This window comes from Vulpes lagopus, chromosome 1 (genome assembly GCF_018345385.1).
Source record: "Vulpes lagopus strain Blue_001 chromosome 1, ASM1834538v1, whole genome shotgun sequence".
NCBI classification, from domain to species: Eukaryota; Metazoa; Chordata; class Mammalia; order Carnivora; family Canidae; genus Vulpes; species Vulpes lagopus.
The window spans coordinates 154372429-154389706 of NC_054824.1; the positions used below are offsets into that span (position 1 = coordinate 154372429).

At 36.1% G+C, this 17278-nt stretch overlaps 1 protein-coding gene across 2 annotated transcripts in view; it reads right to left on the minus strand.

The window, feature by feature from the left end:
- The window catches only part of FMN2 (formin 2), a 369098-nt gene that overhangs the window by 170545 nt on the left and 181275 nt on the right, over positions 1 to 17278 (minus strand). For both annotated transcript variants that reach the window (XM_041773384.1, XM_041773378.1), the window contains one exon: positions 4587 to 4648. In XM_041773384.1, coding sequence (XP_041629318.1) covers positions 4587 to 4648 — 62 coding nt within the window. The remainder of the gene's footprint in view (positions 1 to 4586; positions 4649 to 17278) is intronic.

Below are 17278 nucleotides of genomic sequence, written 5' to 3' on the forward strand. Positions count from 1 at the left end.
AGGTTGCTGCCCTATCTGATACACTGTAGATGAAAATAGGAAGAATCTGTCACCTTAGGATAGTTTCATGTAGCTAGAATTATAACTTCTTCTGGGTATGCCTTTGTGTGATTTGGAGTAGAAGAGGAGGGAAAGAGTACTAAAAGTATGTTCATATCATCACGCTAAATGAAACTATGGTATACTTTAATCTAGCTATGATACTGCTGTAAAGTTTGGGAAGTGGGAAGTAGGACTCCCACTAAGGTATGCCAGAAATGTGCATTCATACAGCATGCTACCTTATTTTTATCAGTCACATGTAAATATACAGACAGCAACTAAAAAACATGGAAAAAATTATCTGCACTGTGCACAAAAAATAAACTATAACTGGCTCTATGGTCTTGGGTTCATCTGGGTTCACTGAAGTATGTGTTATTTAGTGTCAATTGAGAAAAGAAAGCCCAAGCTGCCTGACAATCCCCTGGACACTCAAAAGGTTCAAGGTAATCTAAGAAAAGGCAAGATTTTGCTAGCAACAAGGGACTCTTGAGGCAATAATCTCCAAAATTACAACATAAATGAAACAAACATGCTGTTTACCCTACAAAAGAATGTTGCTATTTTAATTCAAACTGCTTTTTGGAAAACCACACATAATATAATGAAATATTTCTGGTATAGTAATGGTTAACTTTATTTACACAGTAATTCTGAATCTTTGAAAATATATTTCTGAGATCATCACATTTACACTGATCTTTCAAAAAATACAGCATTTGAAATATAGTGATATAAACAGTTTTCACCTCCATTATAAAACTATATCGAGAACAAAAACAGGCCACTCCTTAATTAATTAGTAATTATTATATTATATGCCAACCATTATTTTAAATGTGAAATATACAAATCCTAATAAGGAATTTATAGTTCAGTTGAAGGATATGACATATACACACATAATGATAATTAATATAAAGCACAAAAGAGGCAAGTGCCCAAAGAAAGGACAACAGGAAACACAACAATATTTGAAAGATGTCCAAAATATAAAGGACACGATTGGAACAACTGGCAAAATTTGACTGGGTTCCGAGGATTACATGATAGTAATATATCAACGTTAATTTCCTAATGTTGATGGTTGCATTGTGGTTAAAGGTTTGTTATTTGTAGATAGTATGCACCCAAGTATTCAGAGAAAATAGAGCCTAATGTTGGCAATTTATTATATATATATAATTTATAGCTATGATATATCTATCTTTGTGCCACACCTGCAACTTTATTTTGAGATTGTTTCAAAAGCTAAAGCAAATTATAAAATGATTGTGAGTAAAGTAGTATCATTGTGAGTTTTATAACTTAAAAAGTATTCTCTATTAACTGATGTTGCTTGTAAACATGTAATGTTAATCTGCTTCACTTGGCAAAATCTTGAGACCCTTGAGGGAAAGGTCCAATTTTGCATTAATTTACGTGGCACACAAACTTTGTTACCCTCAATCTTGCCAATCCTAGATGAAATCATCTGCAATTTGACATAGTTCTATGCCCACACCTATTTTTATTTTAAAAAATTAAAGTATAAAAGTATTGAGTAATCCAGAAAAGTCTTTCTACATCGATTTGATAGTGATGAAAAAGGTGATATTATTATGAATTATTAGGAACCCCATTTAGAAATGAGAATCTGGAAACTGAAAACAATGACATATATCTATTTAATTGTGGTGCTAGGACCTGAACAGAGTTCTTATGACTTTTTATCTCATGTTCATTTCCACCACAATGTGCTATCTCAGGCCCCCCTGAAGGCTCTATTCAGTTATCACCATGAGCCAGGAAATTCTGTGCTTAGAGCACATTCCTGAGGGGAAGTGACCAGGTGTCAATCCAGCTCAGAATTGTGAGAACTTCTCTCTGTCTCATTTTTCCTAAAAGGGTTAGATAACAATAGCATTTCTTCTTCAGAAATCATAGGCAAGGCCACTTAGAGGATTAAATTAATTCATACATATAAGGGACTTAACTAAGCAACTGAAAAGAAGGAATTTGAATAAATGCATCTTTGCTGGAGCTGGGAATATGTATTTCAATTATTTAATTTAGAAGGAGATCCTTGCTTTGTTATAGGCATATTCATTTGCTAAATGAGGAAGACTTTATCGACAACTGTTGCATATTACTCAAAAAAAGCACAAATTTTTTTCTCAGCATTTATCCCTAGAAAAGAATCATTAATTATTTTGGACACTAAATCCTCTTAAGTTACTAAAGAAATAAAAATAGCACAAATAGATATTCAATATAGATCCCTATTTCTAGTGGGTACCAAACAGTTTGAACAGACAAACTGGATCTTAAAACTACATGATAGCCCTAAAGAGGTTTTGAAATAAACCCTATCAGTAGATTTCACTCATTAACTCATATAAATATTTATTTAACATTTACTAAATACTTCCTATGTGCCCAATATTCCTTAACTCTAGATGCTGGAGATATTGTCAATGGATAAAACAAATATTTCTCCCTCTTTGGGCTTGTACTTTAATGGAAGTTAACCAGGCACTAAAATGAGTTCTATTTGTATATGTTATATACAATTATCTATTATTCATAATGGATTCTTTAAGTTCTTCTACCATAGATAGCTATCAAAGAAATCTAGACTATTCCTACCTGAACTAATATTACTGTGAACCATCCTCACTATTGTTTCCTTGACACAACAAAAGCCTGAACCACTGTTTGACGACAACAATAAAAAGAAAGCCACAAATTCAACCAGTTCCAGCTAACACTCAATTGACTTTCACAAAGTATGATGATAAGAAATAGACACAAATTCTGGGTAGCTATCTAGTTTGTTCAATCAGAAATTTATATTTCATGAAATTAATTTGCTCTTAAAGGCTAAAAACTTCCAAATAAAATACTTTGAATCACTGCAAATTAAACTTCCCTCATAAATATACTTGTGCCCAATTTATGTATTCTTTCTATGTATACTTGTGCACATGGATATACCAAGTTAAGACATTCATCTATCTTCATATAATATACACAACACATGCATATACACACACATAAATTATGTATATAACTAACCACTTGTATATATGTATATGTAATGTATGTATAAGAAGCAGTTACACATATACCAACATCATATATCATTATGATTTGTTGAAGAAATTCCTTTCCCTGGTATTTCCTCATTTCTTCCATATGGCTCTCCTGGTTGGGGGAGGGTTAGTATCAAAGATTCAAGAGAAATGAAAACTCTCTATACCTCTGAATAGATATGTTTTAAATACCCACTTCACTAGGATACTAATATACTAAATACATGAGCTATTTTTTACAGCTTTCCATCATGTAGTGGCAACTCTATAATCAACTACTCAAATCTGCCCTCTCAGGGTTTCTGAATGACTTCATCTAACTGCTATGTTCGCTGTGCTGACCAGGTACCGACTCTACACTTGACCAAGAGATTCTATGTGATATACCATTAGAAATATTTTCTCCTACAGAGGTCTAAATTTCACAGGGGAGACCACATATGCATAAGTTTAAAAAGTACCAAGTTCAAGAGTGGACAAGCAGTTGCAATACACTGTTCCCAAGGGAGTAGTCAGGGAAGAAAGTCTGCATCCTTGTTGACCATGTGTGTCTTCCAGAGCCAGGAAGTCTTTAACTTGGGGCTGAAAAGTCAAGGACCAACTAAGGCCATGCCCCTAAAGAGAACAGAGGCTTACATACCAGGCGCATTAGCGTCAAGAGCAGAAACAAAATGAAAAAAGAGAGAGAGAGCCCAAAGATACCAAGTACAAAATAGAGTCACGATGAGACTTTCTCCTAAATATAATCCAGAAGCACTGTAAAGGCCCCAATAAGATAATCACTTTTTTACTAAGTGAATCAATGTTATTAAATGCTATGTCTCATCTAAAACCATTTTATATATCACCACACAGATCGCACTTTCCAAAGGCACAGACTACATCATGCTACAGTCATACTTCTCCGTTACTTATACATTTTCCTGCCTAATTAAGAAAAAGTGCTATGAGAAGAAAGCTTGAATGTTCAGCCACTTGGTGAAGCAAACTATGCAGTTTAGAACAATGGAGCCAGAATGAATTAAACCCCAAGCTATACTACATTTGCTGTATGATTTTGAGCAAGTCATCTGACCTTGCTATGCCTAAACTTCCACAAAATTCCTAAAGTTTGGAAAATGGAGATAATAGTAGATCCTACCTAGAGTTTTCATGTGGAGTTAGTACACAGAACAATGCTTAGCTCAAATTAACCCCTACATTAAGCATTGACTATTATATTTCAAAAGAGGGAATGTGAATGACTTCATATGCTGCAAGCTTTGAACTACAATCTTTGAAATTATGAGACTGCACATTTGTCCAGTAGGTTGCCTAGACCATATCTTAATAAATTTAGACTTAAGTAAATTCAGTGCACCCAGATCAATTTTTCTTAAAGGACATTAAGGCAATGAGTCTAGATGTGCATATTGGCAAGTATTGTGTATGTATTATATACTCACACATAAAATTCCTTCTATTACTCACATTCTCATAGAGAGCTTGAAGGGTCTCCAGATCAACCACAGAATTGTCCAAGTTCACAACAGCTGTAGAAAAAAATGAAAAAACACAAAAGAATATAAATTGTCATAAGCCAGCTGTGAAAAGATGTTTGACCATCTTGAATAACAGTGACCATCTCCAGAATAATGTTCTAACTTAAATGTACACACTTACCCCACTACCAATACTGTGCCCAGGGAATTTCAATGGGTGCAGGGGTATTAAAACTTTCACTTATTCCTTAAATGCAAAATCCCATGAATATGACCCAGTCTAAAGTCAAAGATAAACTGTGAGTCTGTCTTTCAAGGCCCAAATGCATGAATTTGAAAAATTTGCTTAATACTAGAGAAACAGGCAAATCAGTCCTGTTACTGCAATACCCGATTTTGTGAGGTAAGCACTCACATCTGCCAATTCTTAGACTTATGACAAAGGTGAAATTAATCCCTAAACTGAAGGACTTCATATAAAAATGAAAGATGCATTTTGTTATAATTTTTTAAATTGTTATAATCAAGGGAGAATTCATTGATTATGATATTGAGATTAACACAGATACAACCTTAAAAGCTCACTTTTTTTTAAGTAGGCTCCATGCCCAGCGTGGAACTCAATGTGGGCCTCCAATCAAGACTGAGATTAAGACCTTAGTCGAGATCAAGAGTTGGACGTTCAACTGACTGAGCCACCCAGGCACCCCCAAAATCAATTCTTTTTTTTTTATTTTTTTTTATTTTTTATTTTATTTATTTTTTTCCAAAATCAATTCTTAAAGTACAAACTACCCACACTTATATAAGGAAGAAGAGGACTGGATAATCAAAAACTGGGAATATAAAAAATAAAAAATAATAATAAAAAAAACTGGGAATATGTTCTTAAATACATTTCTTTTGGCCTGAGAAGCACGTTGGATTTTGGAGTCAGTATGCTTTATAATGCAGTTTGGGCACAGATTAATCAAAAACATTCTGCATTACCTACATATATATTTGCTAGAAATGACATGAATTTGCCCTGATCAGATATGTGCCAAGTAGCCAATGAAGCTCCTATGGGATTAAAGATTTCTGGGAGAAAAATCACAAAGTGGATCATCACAAATTAGTTAGACTTATTCTGATAATTGAGGCGTTTTATACTGTCTTCTCTCTTAAAACCTAAAGTACATGAGACATTTTCTAGTTGACTCTGGCAAAATACCAAGAAAGAATTTAAAAAGACAAGTGGGAAATTGAAGCATATGATGGATCAGAAATCTAACCAAGATAATTTAGCATTTCTATTTGGAGCTGGGAACAGAGCCCAGATTCACCAACAAAGATCGTAGTAAGTAGAATATGATACTTCCACCCTAATAATATTCCACTATCTCCATTTCCAAAAAATTATGTCTCAAATATCAATCTAAGAATTTGATTAAGATTTTCAGACAAATCTATTCATTCCTTAGACCACATAAGGTAAACATATCACAATCTATTTAATGACTCAAAGTAGTAAAAACATGACCAAACTAACTTTGATTATATTTCAGAAATTAATTGAAAGGGATTAATAAAAAATTTTCACTGGTGGTAATATGGCTATAATGTAACAAAATGAATTAAACTCAAAAGACAGCAAATTCATGTGTGGAATTATCCCTTTGGATTTGTGCATTGTCGAGCTAGCCCTTAAAGAAAATCTTACACTAAATCCAAAGATCTCTGACTTTGGAATTCATTAGATAATAATCCAGTATTTCTACATTCCTCTGATGATACAGCAAAAGGTTGATGGGAAAACAATGAAGGAAATGCCAGTAGTCAACTTAGTGTAAGATTTCATTCTTGGAACAAGGTAAAATGACACAATAAAATCATTCATACTTATGTCAAAATTCTTTATAAAAGTTACAATTGTCCTCCGACTTTAACCATCCTCTTAAAACATGTTATTCCTATAAGCTTCCACACATGAAGCTTTTTTTACATATATACTGATTTATCTCACACGATGTCAGATCCTTAAGAGTATCTTAATAAATGGAATGTGGTGCTAACCATAGGTGTATGGCTTTAAGTCCTCCAAAGTTCCTAATCCATAAAAGTTAACTTTTAGTCATCCACAAGGAAATCACCATGGAAAGAAATACTGTTACTATTTTTCCTCACAATTTTCTCCTAGTTAGCTTTACACTTGAGATGCTAACGCAATTTGATGGGAATTGCAATTTTGAGAGAACAATATAGTCATGTTTCACTAGCTGAAAATTAGAGATGATTAGATACAGGCAGATGAATGAATGGAATGACAGGACGTTAAGATGGGCAATAAAGGCAAAAGAAGTAATGGGGGAAAGGTTAAGGTTACTGAAGTGCTATATTCATTCAGTTTAAAAAGCACATTTTAACATTTCAGAAATCAAAACTCAGACTAAAATTCATATCTTACTATTTAGTGGTGCCTTCTAGTGCTCCTTTCCTTAAAATCTGTATATTTTTAACTGATAAAATTCTAAAATCAAGGAAATAAAACAATGCACTCACTCATGTACTCAATAATATATAAAGTGTTCTTATCATTCAGGCAACTTACTACACAGGTTAACTGTTACTTGAGAAACAATGACCTGAAACTGAAGCTATTTGATGTGGATGTTCTCAATTTCTCAGCCTCAAAAGGCTGCAGACAACCAGATGTTCAGAGACCACTCCAATTAGGATTTCCAGGCATGGCAATGCTAAGGAATTTTTGTAAATAGAAATACACATACATTTTTTAAGATGGCAAAAGATTCAAAGAAAAAGCACCTCACAAATTCCCTGATTCCATGTACAAAATTTCAGCCTTCTTTAAGAGGAAAACATCTTTTTTTGAGATTATAACAAGGTGATAGTTCCTCTTTTCCCCCAAAAAGGAATTCTATCTTTATAGGATGGTTTACTGATGTAGAAAGAACCCAGGACATGGAAATGAACTTACTGGGTTTAAATTTTTCTTTAGTGCTGCATTACTTCAATTGTCACTTAACTTGACAATCTTTAGTGTCTTTAGGGGGGACAGGGGTGAGGGGAAAAGGAAATCGTAGAAAATATTAGGATGATTTTGGGTTTCTTGGGGACCAAAGGTAGGAATAAGTAAAAAAAAATCTAGCATGTGGGGGCTCCTGGGTGGCTCAGAAGTTGAGCATCGGCCTGTGGCTCAAGGCATGATCCCAGTGCTGGGATCAAGTGCCACACCGGGGTCCCTGCGAGGAGTCTGCTTTTCCCTCTGCCTGTGTCTCTGCCTCTCTCTGTGTATCTCTCATAAATAAATAAATAAAATCTTAAAAAAAAATAATCTAGCACGTGGTTGGTTAGTTATATTTCTCTCTTCAAGTTTTCACAAAAGTTCAACTGTTCTGGCTCTAATAAGCTTTATTATCTAACTTCAGGTTAAACAAGTTCCTTTTTTCTCCTCCTCGTGTTTTGTGCCCTCATAAACCAAAAAGAAAAACTCCACCTGTATTTATTAAGGGGTTCACCTGAACAATGAACTACCACAACTAAATGACAGCCTGGCTTACATTACAGCTACTGTAATCCATTCATCATAACTCTTTTTACTTGGCCTTTAAACTGTTAGGCATAAGACTTAGATTTCAAAATACAAATCCCAAATTAGGAAGGATATTTAGTGATAAATCTTGAATTCAGATTACTTTATTCTCTAACAGTCCACTAGGTGCTTATGTGATTATGCTTCAGATTATGCAAATATTTCATACTCATTTCCTACACTTTGCTCTAGGACTTTCAGGAGCAGCCATCATTGACTGGGACTCATCACACTTCCCACCTCAACATTCTTCTGCGGGTCTACCGAGCAGTTTTAATTGCTTTCCCATAAATATATATAAATTTGTTACTCTGTATTTAGCCAAGAAGCACCTGTTTTTATGCAGAAGAGTGCAAGACTAAGTGTTGAGAGGAAATTCTAGCCTTTTTTGCATGTTAAAAGATTATTAATTTATTTGTAAAGGACATGGACTTTCCAGGATTAGAACATATGGAGGTTTTAACCATTCTCTTTAAACAATGTATAAATGATCATGTGTTAATAATCACTCCAGACCAAAGTGGATAGCATTTTTATTTTTAAGTTTAAACTTTTATAAAATGCCAAGGATGTGATAAGTAGAACATGGTACTCTTTCTGGCTTTTCTACCAACAGGCTGTGTATTGTTGATCAAGACACTAATCTTCTCTGAGATTTTATCAAGTGGGATAATAACTTTTGTCTGTAGCATATGTTTATCATGTGGAGAAAATAAGCAATTTTATAGTAAGAAGGATAATTCAAGAAGCCTTGAAATAATTTGTGTAATTAATTTTAAAATGTGTATTATCTGTGAACACATTGGTTAGAACTGGAGACAGGCTGGGAATGTGTTAGATTAAAATTAGGTTTGGGATTGAACATTTGTTTTCAATAATCAAAAGTTAAGACCAGTCCTTTAGTTCATGAACTCCACTGGTACACACTTGCTGACATCCAACACCTTCTCATTAGACCATGCTGTTACAAAATGAAGAGTAAAATAGCCTATTTTAGAATATAAAAAGTCAATTTAACCTAAGGTAATAAAAATGTATCAAAATGAACTATGCTAACAGAAGAAAAAATATATTTCCTTCTAATTTTAAGATATCACATTACACAAAAAGAATTCTAGATCCAACATGGGAAATGATGGTGTGTTGGACACGTGACATTGTACACACAATGACACAAACAGTTGATAGTCATAAACCTGTATTACATTCCCTGGATACTCAGTCTTTGCTATTTACACATAGCTACCTTCTTCAACACCAGAAACGTGGGACATGTTGCTTATTCTAACTTACTACAATGTTAAATCACTCACAGACTAGAGTGTAACATAACATATCTGTCTGAATTACTGCATGATAATGAGAATCCAGCCTCTGCTTCTGATAAAAAGTGCATAAAAGAGGTTATGTTAAAAGAAACTCACACAAAAGTTCCCAAAACATTAATTATTAGCCAAATTGTAAATGTTTCATATATTTTGAGCAGCCAGATTAAGTAGTTCACTTTATTGGCGTAATTCAGTATGATACACTCTCACTGAATGCAGTATTTTAAGCAATGGAACACTGTTAGTGTTTGACGACTCCACTCTTGTTTATTTGGGTTTTCTTAAGCTGGGGTCTCCCCAGTGGGATAGGACAGCCCTGAGGCTGCTTTTGATGGCCTCTTCCCTGAACACTGACTCCAGTTGCTATGATTTCCTGCCTTAATCCCTCCCTCCCACATGACCTGCTAAACTGAAGGTAGAGACCCCCAAAAGTAAAAAACCTCATGGTGTTTATTACTGAGAATATTAGTTATCCATCTCTGCATAGCAAATTACACTAAAGCTTAGAGGCTTAAAACATATTATCAGTGTATTATCTGTGGGTCAGAAATCCAGGTGCAGCTTAGCTGGGTGCCTCTGCCTCAAGGTTTCTCATAAGACTTCAGTCATGGTATTGGCTGGGGCTGAGATCTTCTATGAAGCCTCTATGGGGAGATCCATTCCCAAGCTCATGTGGTTGTTTGCAGGATTCAGTTCCTCAGAGTAAAGGCTTCAGCTCCTCACTGCCTGTTGGCTTAAAATGAGCCTCAGTTTCTTGCCTGATATGTCTCTCCATAGCAAAGCTCACAATAAGACAGCTGGCTTCCTTCAGAGGGAGTGAGACAGGGCACAAAAGATAAGCACTTTCTCATTGTAACCTAATCTTAGAAGTGACATTCCATCATCTCCATTATATTCTATTGATTATGAGTCTCTAGACTCAGCCCACATACAAGAGCATGAATAAGAGATCTTTGGAGGCCATCTAAGAGGCTGCCCACCATGCCAGGTTGCTAACTCTGGCTCTTTGTTCCTTACATTTCAAATCTCAACTTGTGGCTCTCTATTATTCTCTACCATGTATTAATTTCATCAATGTTTTTGTTTTTCTATTAGACTCTAAGGGCACAGAATAAATGGAAGAGGCATCATGATTTACCAGACAGAAGAAACGCACTAGTCAGGAAAGCTGACTTCTCATACAGGCAGAGCCTATCAAATCAGCTGAGCCTCCTAGTCTCAATGGGATTGAGTTTATCTGAGGCATGATATAAAGACATACAGAGACATGAGATAATATTAACAGATCCTTCCCTCTACAATTACATGATCATGCCTAATTTATTGTTATGTACTTCACCATATATAAAATTAAAAAAACAAGTACATAAAAGGAGGCTTGGAAAAAATCTTTGCTGGATGTTGACAGGCTGAAATAGGCTGGGAGGTTAGTAATTCCTGAAAATTAACAGTACCTTTAACTTAACTAGACAAACAAAATATTCTATGCGCTTACCCCGATTGCCCTTTCATAAATAATTAACTTCATTCTAGATGACTTTTTGGTGCAAAATCATAAAACGCAAAGATAATAATATGTAAGATCATATCATTTGACAAGGACCAATGGAAGGTAGTAGAACACACAGGGCTCTGAAGTCAAACTGGCCCCACCAATTATTATTATCTGTGTAACATTGGATGTCTCAATTTGCTTGAATCTATAAAAATGGATGGAATAAAAGCATCCACCCTATAGGATTCTTGCAGGAGATTATTCAAGTAAAACACCCAGAAGCACTGCCATTCCTGTAGCAAATACTCAGAAAATGTTGATTGTGTTTGTTATTATGGCCCCTTTAACATTCGTATATGAAAAATATCATAGTGTTATCTCTCCAAATCAGTATTTTGATTGAAAGATTTTAGACAAACTAGGTTGAAAACACTCCCAGCAAAAAGAAAAATGAGTTTTACTTGTACCATAGTAATATGGGAGACTAAACATGTCTCACCCACAGGGAAACCATCAACACTAATTTTGGATAAGGTATATGAGAAGGGAGCAGAGTCAGCAGAAGCTTAAACACAAAACAAGTGCAAATCAGCCTGTATTTACAGTTCATGCCCTCTTCTCACTGACATAGTAAGAAAGAGTATAAGGGCTTAGAGAAACCATCTTAACTTCTGAATTTGGAATTCAGAAGCCACAGGAAAAATTAAGACGAAGTCAGCTCTGCAAATTGCTTAGAAGCAAAGCAAAGACCTTTGTTCAAGTAGAAACTCATCTTAAGTAGCAAAGATCAGAATCATCTCTTGGTTAAAAATGGTTCCAAGCTTGTCATCATCTCCTAGCCACTGAGGACCAAAATCTTCTAAAAGATTTCTTCAAGGAATTGCAAACAACTTGTCATTATACTTTAAAGTCAGGGAAAAGGACGTATGTGAAGATAATTTCTAACTCACTGTACATTTCAATTAAAAATTTCCCCCTTTGAGGGGGGATGTAGTTGCTATTAACTTTCTCTGAAAATATTTATTATCTCTTCTGTAAATGCACGGTAAACCATTTTGCAGATCTGGAGATGTAAGCTCCTCTGTCTAGAGGAGCTCACAGTTTGGTGAAATGGAAAGACATTAGCATACAATTATATGGCATTGTAAGTGCACAGCAGAACTTGTGCAAAGGGGAGACAAATAATGCAATCATCAAGTGGAAAAGATCCTCAAAGAATATTCTGAAAGTGAATGAATAATAGACGGTATAGGGACGCCTGGGTGGTTCAGTGGTTAAGCGCCTGCCTTTGGCCCAGGGCATGATCCCAGTTTGGGGATCGAGTCCCACATCGGGCTTCCTGCATAGAGCCTGCTGCTCCCTCTGCCTCTCTCTGTGTCTCTCATGAATAAATAAATAAAATCTTTTTTAAAATAGACGGTATAAATCCTAATAGCATTTAAATTGCTTCATTTTATTTGGTGATACAGAGACACTGACGGAAGCATCTTTGCCTTGGATGGCAGAGGGAAAATGTGTATTCAGTTTTGCTCTCCCCTAAAGTTCCACTCTCTACTCCATAGTAGAGAGATTTTTTTAAATATAAATTCATAAGGATTGAAAGATGAGGTGGTGACAGCAGTAAAATATGGAAACTAGTTGTACCTAATTTAGCAGACCTGCAAATGGCGAATCTACAGCTGTCCGGGGGAACATTGAGAACTAACTCTGAAGGCCAAGCAACTGGCAGCACCAGATAGCTGTCCAGCTGAGAGTAAAAGTGGGGAGTGCCAGAAACAAGGAGCTCTGGGTGAGTGGCATATGTCCATTGGTTATATCTCCATTCTGAAAATGTCCTCCTCAAGTATGTCAGGTTCATTTTCTTGAGAAATTAAAACAAAATCTCTGGGCAGAGGGATGACAAGCACAATTTTAGACCAGAGGACTACACGGAAAACATGAGGACAACATGCAGTACTGCATTATGGAAGACAGAACCTCTTCCCCATCCCGCGTCCCCCGCTACCTCTAGCCAACTCTCTTCCCCATCATGGGGCCCAGAAAACTACCAGACAGACCTTTATTCTCTCAGGCTAGAAACTGGAAGTCTCTGGAGCATCTCACCACTCCAAGAGGAAAGAACAAAAAGACTTGGGTGGTTGCCCAAAAAATAACATAGCCAGATAATAACACACTGAACTGAGAGTCAAAGGCTGTGGAAGAGGGTTCACAGCTTCTCATTAGCTGTTACCTCTGCCACTTTTCAGCCAGGAGAGCCAAAGATCAAATCATCTACAGAATGCCTCTAACACAGATACTAGAGACCAGAAAACAGGGGAAGAACACTACTCTCCATAGTTTCCTAAGGTATGCCAATACTGATTGTCCCCACATTCTTCTCTGCCCTTATCTTCTTAATCCCACGCCATGAGGCTTTTGCTCAAATTACTAAATCACCAGTAATTTCAGTCCTGTGAAATCCAAATGCACATTACTCCATCCTCAGCAGCATTTGATGCAGCAACTAATTCCTTCCTCCAGATACACATGCTTAATTTGGCTTCCAGGATGCCACTCTCTTCCTCTTCCTCCTGTTCCTAATGCTTCCACTCCTCATTCTCTTAAGCTGGCTCCTTCTCTCCCCAACCTCTTATTATTGAAGGATCCTAGGGTTTGATCTTTTTACCTCTTTTCACGTCCATCTACTCTCCAACCTTCGTGATGTCCCTCTAGTCTCATGGCAGATTTGAGACATTTTCCTCTCTAGCCTCCAACCTCCTTCCTGAACCACCAGCTTGTAGAACCAACAGCCTTCTCAGCTAGCTCACCTGAACTCTAGAGGTAGACACACTCTGCCCATACAATCCCCTGTCTTACATGATGGAGACTCCATAGGCAGACGGACTATCTTTAATTCCTTTCTTTTGCTCACATTCTACATCCAATACATTATGAATCCTCCTGGTTCTACATTCCAAATACATGTAGAATATGACTTCATTTCATAACTGTCATTGCTACCAACCTGTTCCCAGACACTCTTAACTATTGCCTGAATTGCTGCAATACCCTCCAAATTGGAAAAAGAAAATGGTTCTTCACACATAAAAACATGGTAATATAAGTAGAAAAATTCATGGAAAGAATGAGAAATAAATGTGAGAGCATTGCCCAAAGTACATCAAAAAGAAAACATTAAGAACATTGAACCAATTCAAGAAAGTCAATATCCCAATAATAAAGGAGTTTTAGGAGAAAAAATAATAATTTTGGCCAGTTCCTCACAGAGATCCCACACACTCTCTTCTGACCATATTCTGCTAGATATACAGCACCTGACTCATACTCTAGCACAGCCAGAAGCCCTGCCCCTAGTGATCTCGGTATTCACAAAATTCATTCATGATATTGCCTACTCCCCCAAAAGTGCTCTTAAAACTTTAGGGACTCTGAAGCTAAAAGAGAGACCATAGGCTAGAAACTTTGATCACCTTATTTTCTCTTATAAGTCTTTCCTTATTAATAGAAATATTGCCCTCTTCTTACCTAACTCAATTTGTGGTTGTCTCTAGTTTTGGCAAAAGTAATAATATGTTGAGAAAAACTTACATAGGGCAGCCTGGGTGGCTCAGCGATTTAGTGCCACCTTCAGCCCAGGGAGTGATCCTGGGTCAGACCAGGGATCGAGCCCCAAGTCAGGCTCCCTGCATGGAGCCTGCTTCTCCCTCTGCCTATGTCTCTGCCTCTCTCTCTCTCTCTCTCTCTCTCTCTCTGTCTCTGTCTCTCATGAAAGAATAAATAAATAAATCTTAAAAAAAATAAATAAATACTTACATAGGTGGAGCTTCCTCCAAGTGCAAGGGTGATTAATGCAAACTGAGGACAGTTGAGGAAGGGAAGGAAATTTTTAAAAAAGAGTACCTAGATCCTGGTGGAGTAAGGAGAAATAAGAGCTGAATTCCAAAACCTTTGATGTATTAGGAAGTAAAAGGTTTCCCTCCACTAGGTGGAGGGAAAAAAAATGTCATTCTTCATGTTTGTTTATAACTTAGTCCTCCCTCCCCCCCACCCCCCTCCACCCAACTTAATAGTTTGGCTCATTTTAGACTATTGTAGGGAGTGATGTCAACCATTTAGTTGTAGTAGAGTAAAAAGACATGTGAAATATGAATAAATTCTTGACAATTAGCTACCTGATAATATGGCAAAAGTACTAAATATATTTGCACTGACTAAAAATTGTCTTTCGCTATACAAAGAACACCTGAGTAAATAATGACTTAAAAATGAGATAGGTTGGCATTGATTCAGAAAGTAAAAAAAAAAAAAAAAAAAAAGGTTAGGGACAAAAAAGTTTTTATGGTCTTTTTTTTTTTTTTTTTTTTATGGTCTTTAAATAATTATTCCTCATGTGGAAAAATAGCTGCCATAGCTCCATCCATCACTTTCACATTCCAGGAAAAATTGAGGGAAAAGGAAAGCAATAAGAAAACATATGCAATGCTTATTAAATATGAATTCTTAGTGAACTTCTACTTATGTCTCACTGGCCAGAACAGTTTCCAGTGGTTACCTAAAATGGAGGGTAAGCTGAAAAATGTGGGCAAGGTGACAAACCACCATCTTTAACAAATAGCAACTTCAGGCTCCAGCCTAAGTAATCTCTGAAACATTCCCTAAGTGCCATGGCTCATGATGACATCCTGACCTCTTCTTTGAACCCTTTAACATAAATACAAATCACCTGATAATTTCAAGTACTTCTTTCATACAGAATTTAGGTGCTTTGTCCCTCCAAGGAGATTTTAAATAGCCTAATAGCAGGGATCTTGCTTTAGATATCATCAGCACATGCCAGTGTTCTACATAAAGTGGAAAACTTAAAAAGCTTAAAATGTGAAAAATAAAGTCATTACTGAATCTTCAGAGAGAAGCCATAATCTTTGACCTTAACAGAGAGACACTACCAGTCACCTTTCTGTGTTATTGGTCCCATCAATCCATGAAGACAGCAACACCTGAGAAAGCTAAAGCCAAATATTGGCATGGGCAGTGATAACTGCTGCAAACAATACTATACGCATAACCATCCACACGACAATGAAGGAAGAAATTAAGGCATACAGAGTAAAAGATATTTCCAGAGGAAGAAGCCTCCTCTTCCTTCTTCATATCTACAAAATGTGGTGGATGCAAATGGTCAGTTTTTATGGATTCAGGAATTTCTAGAAGTGCTTTATTTGTCCTGCCAGGAAGATATAAAAAGGAAAACAAAAGAGGGAAAAACAATTTAGGTAGAAATGCCTAGAATTACTATCCTTATTTTTTTTTTTTTTTGAGTTTCAGTAAAGCATAGAAACCTTTGGTAAGTGTATGTCACTGTGCAATCTGACGACAATGGAATCAAGAATCCTTTATAAGGAAATACTGATGTGTTAATCCCCAACTGAGAATCCACACACCTGGGGAGTTACTTTAAAAACTGTTGAAATGCCAGTACCACACTGTCTTGATGACCACAGCTTTGTAATACAACCTGAAATCTGGCATTGTGATGCCCCCAGCTAAGGTTTTCTTTTTTAAAATTCCCCTGGCTATTCGGGGTCTTTTATGATTCCACACAAATCTTAAAATAATTTGTTCTAACTCTCTGAAGAAAGTCCATGGTATTTTGATAGGGATTGCATTAAACGTATAAATTGCCCTGGGTAACATTGACATTTTTACAATATTAATTCTGCCAATCCATGAGCATGGAATATTTTTCCATCTCTTTGTGTCTTCCTCAATTTCTTTCAGAAGTGTTCTATAGTTTTTAGGGTATAGATCTTTTACCTCTTTGGTTAGGTTTATTCCTAGGTATCTTATGCTTTTGGGTGCAATTGTAAATGGGATTGACTCCTTAATTTCTCTTTCTTCAGTCTCATTGTTAGTGTATAGAAATGCCATTGATTTCTGGGCATTGATTTTGTATCCTGCCACGCTACCAAATTGCTGTATGAGTTCTAGCAATCTGGGGGTGGAGGCTTTTGGGTTTTCTATGTAGAGTATCATGTCATCGGCGAAGAGGGAGAGTTTGACTTCTTCTTTGCCAATTTGAATGCCTTTAATGTTGAAATGTATTATTTAACAAAAAATTCCTAATGATGCAGTGAAGCAATTTTAAAGATTTTGTTTGATTTTGCTTGGTTTAGTTAACCAAACATACCCAACAAGTTAAAAAACTAACATTTCTCAGAAAGAAAAATACTCAGTACCATATTCATCTAAATTTCACCCTTGATAAT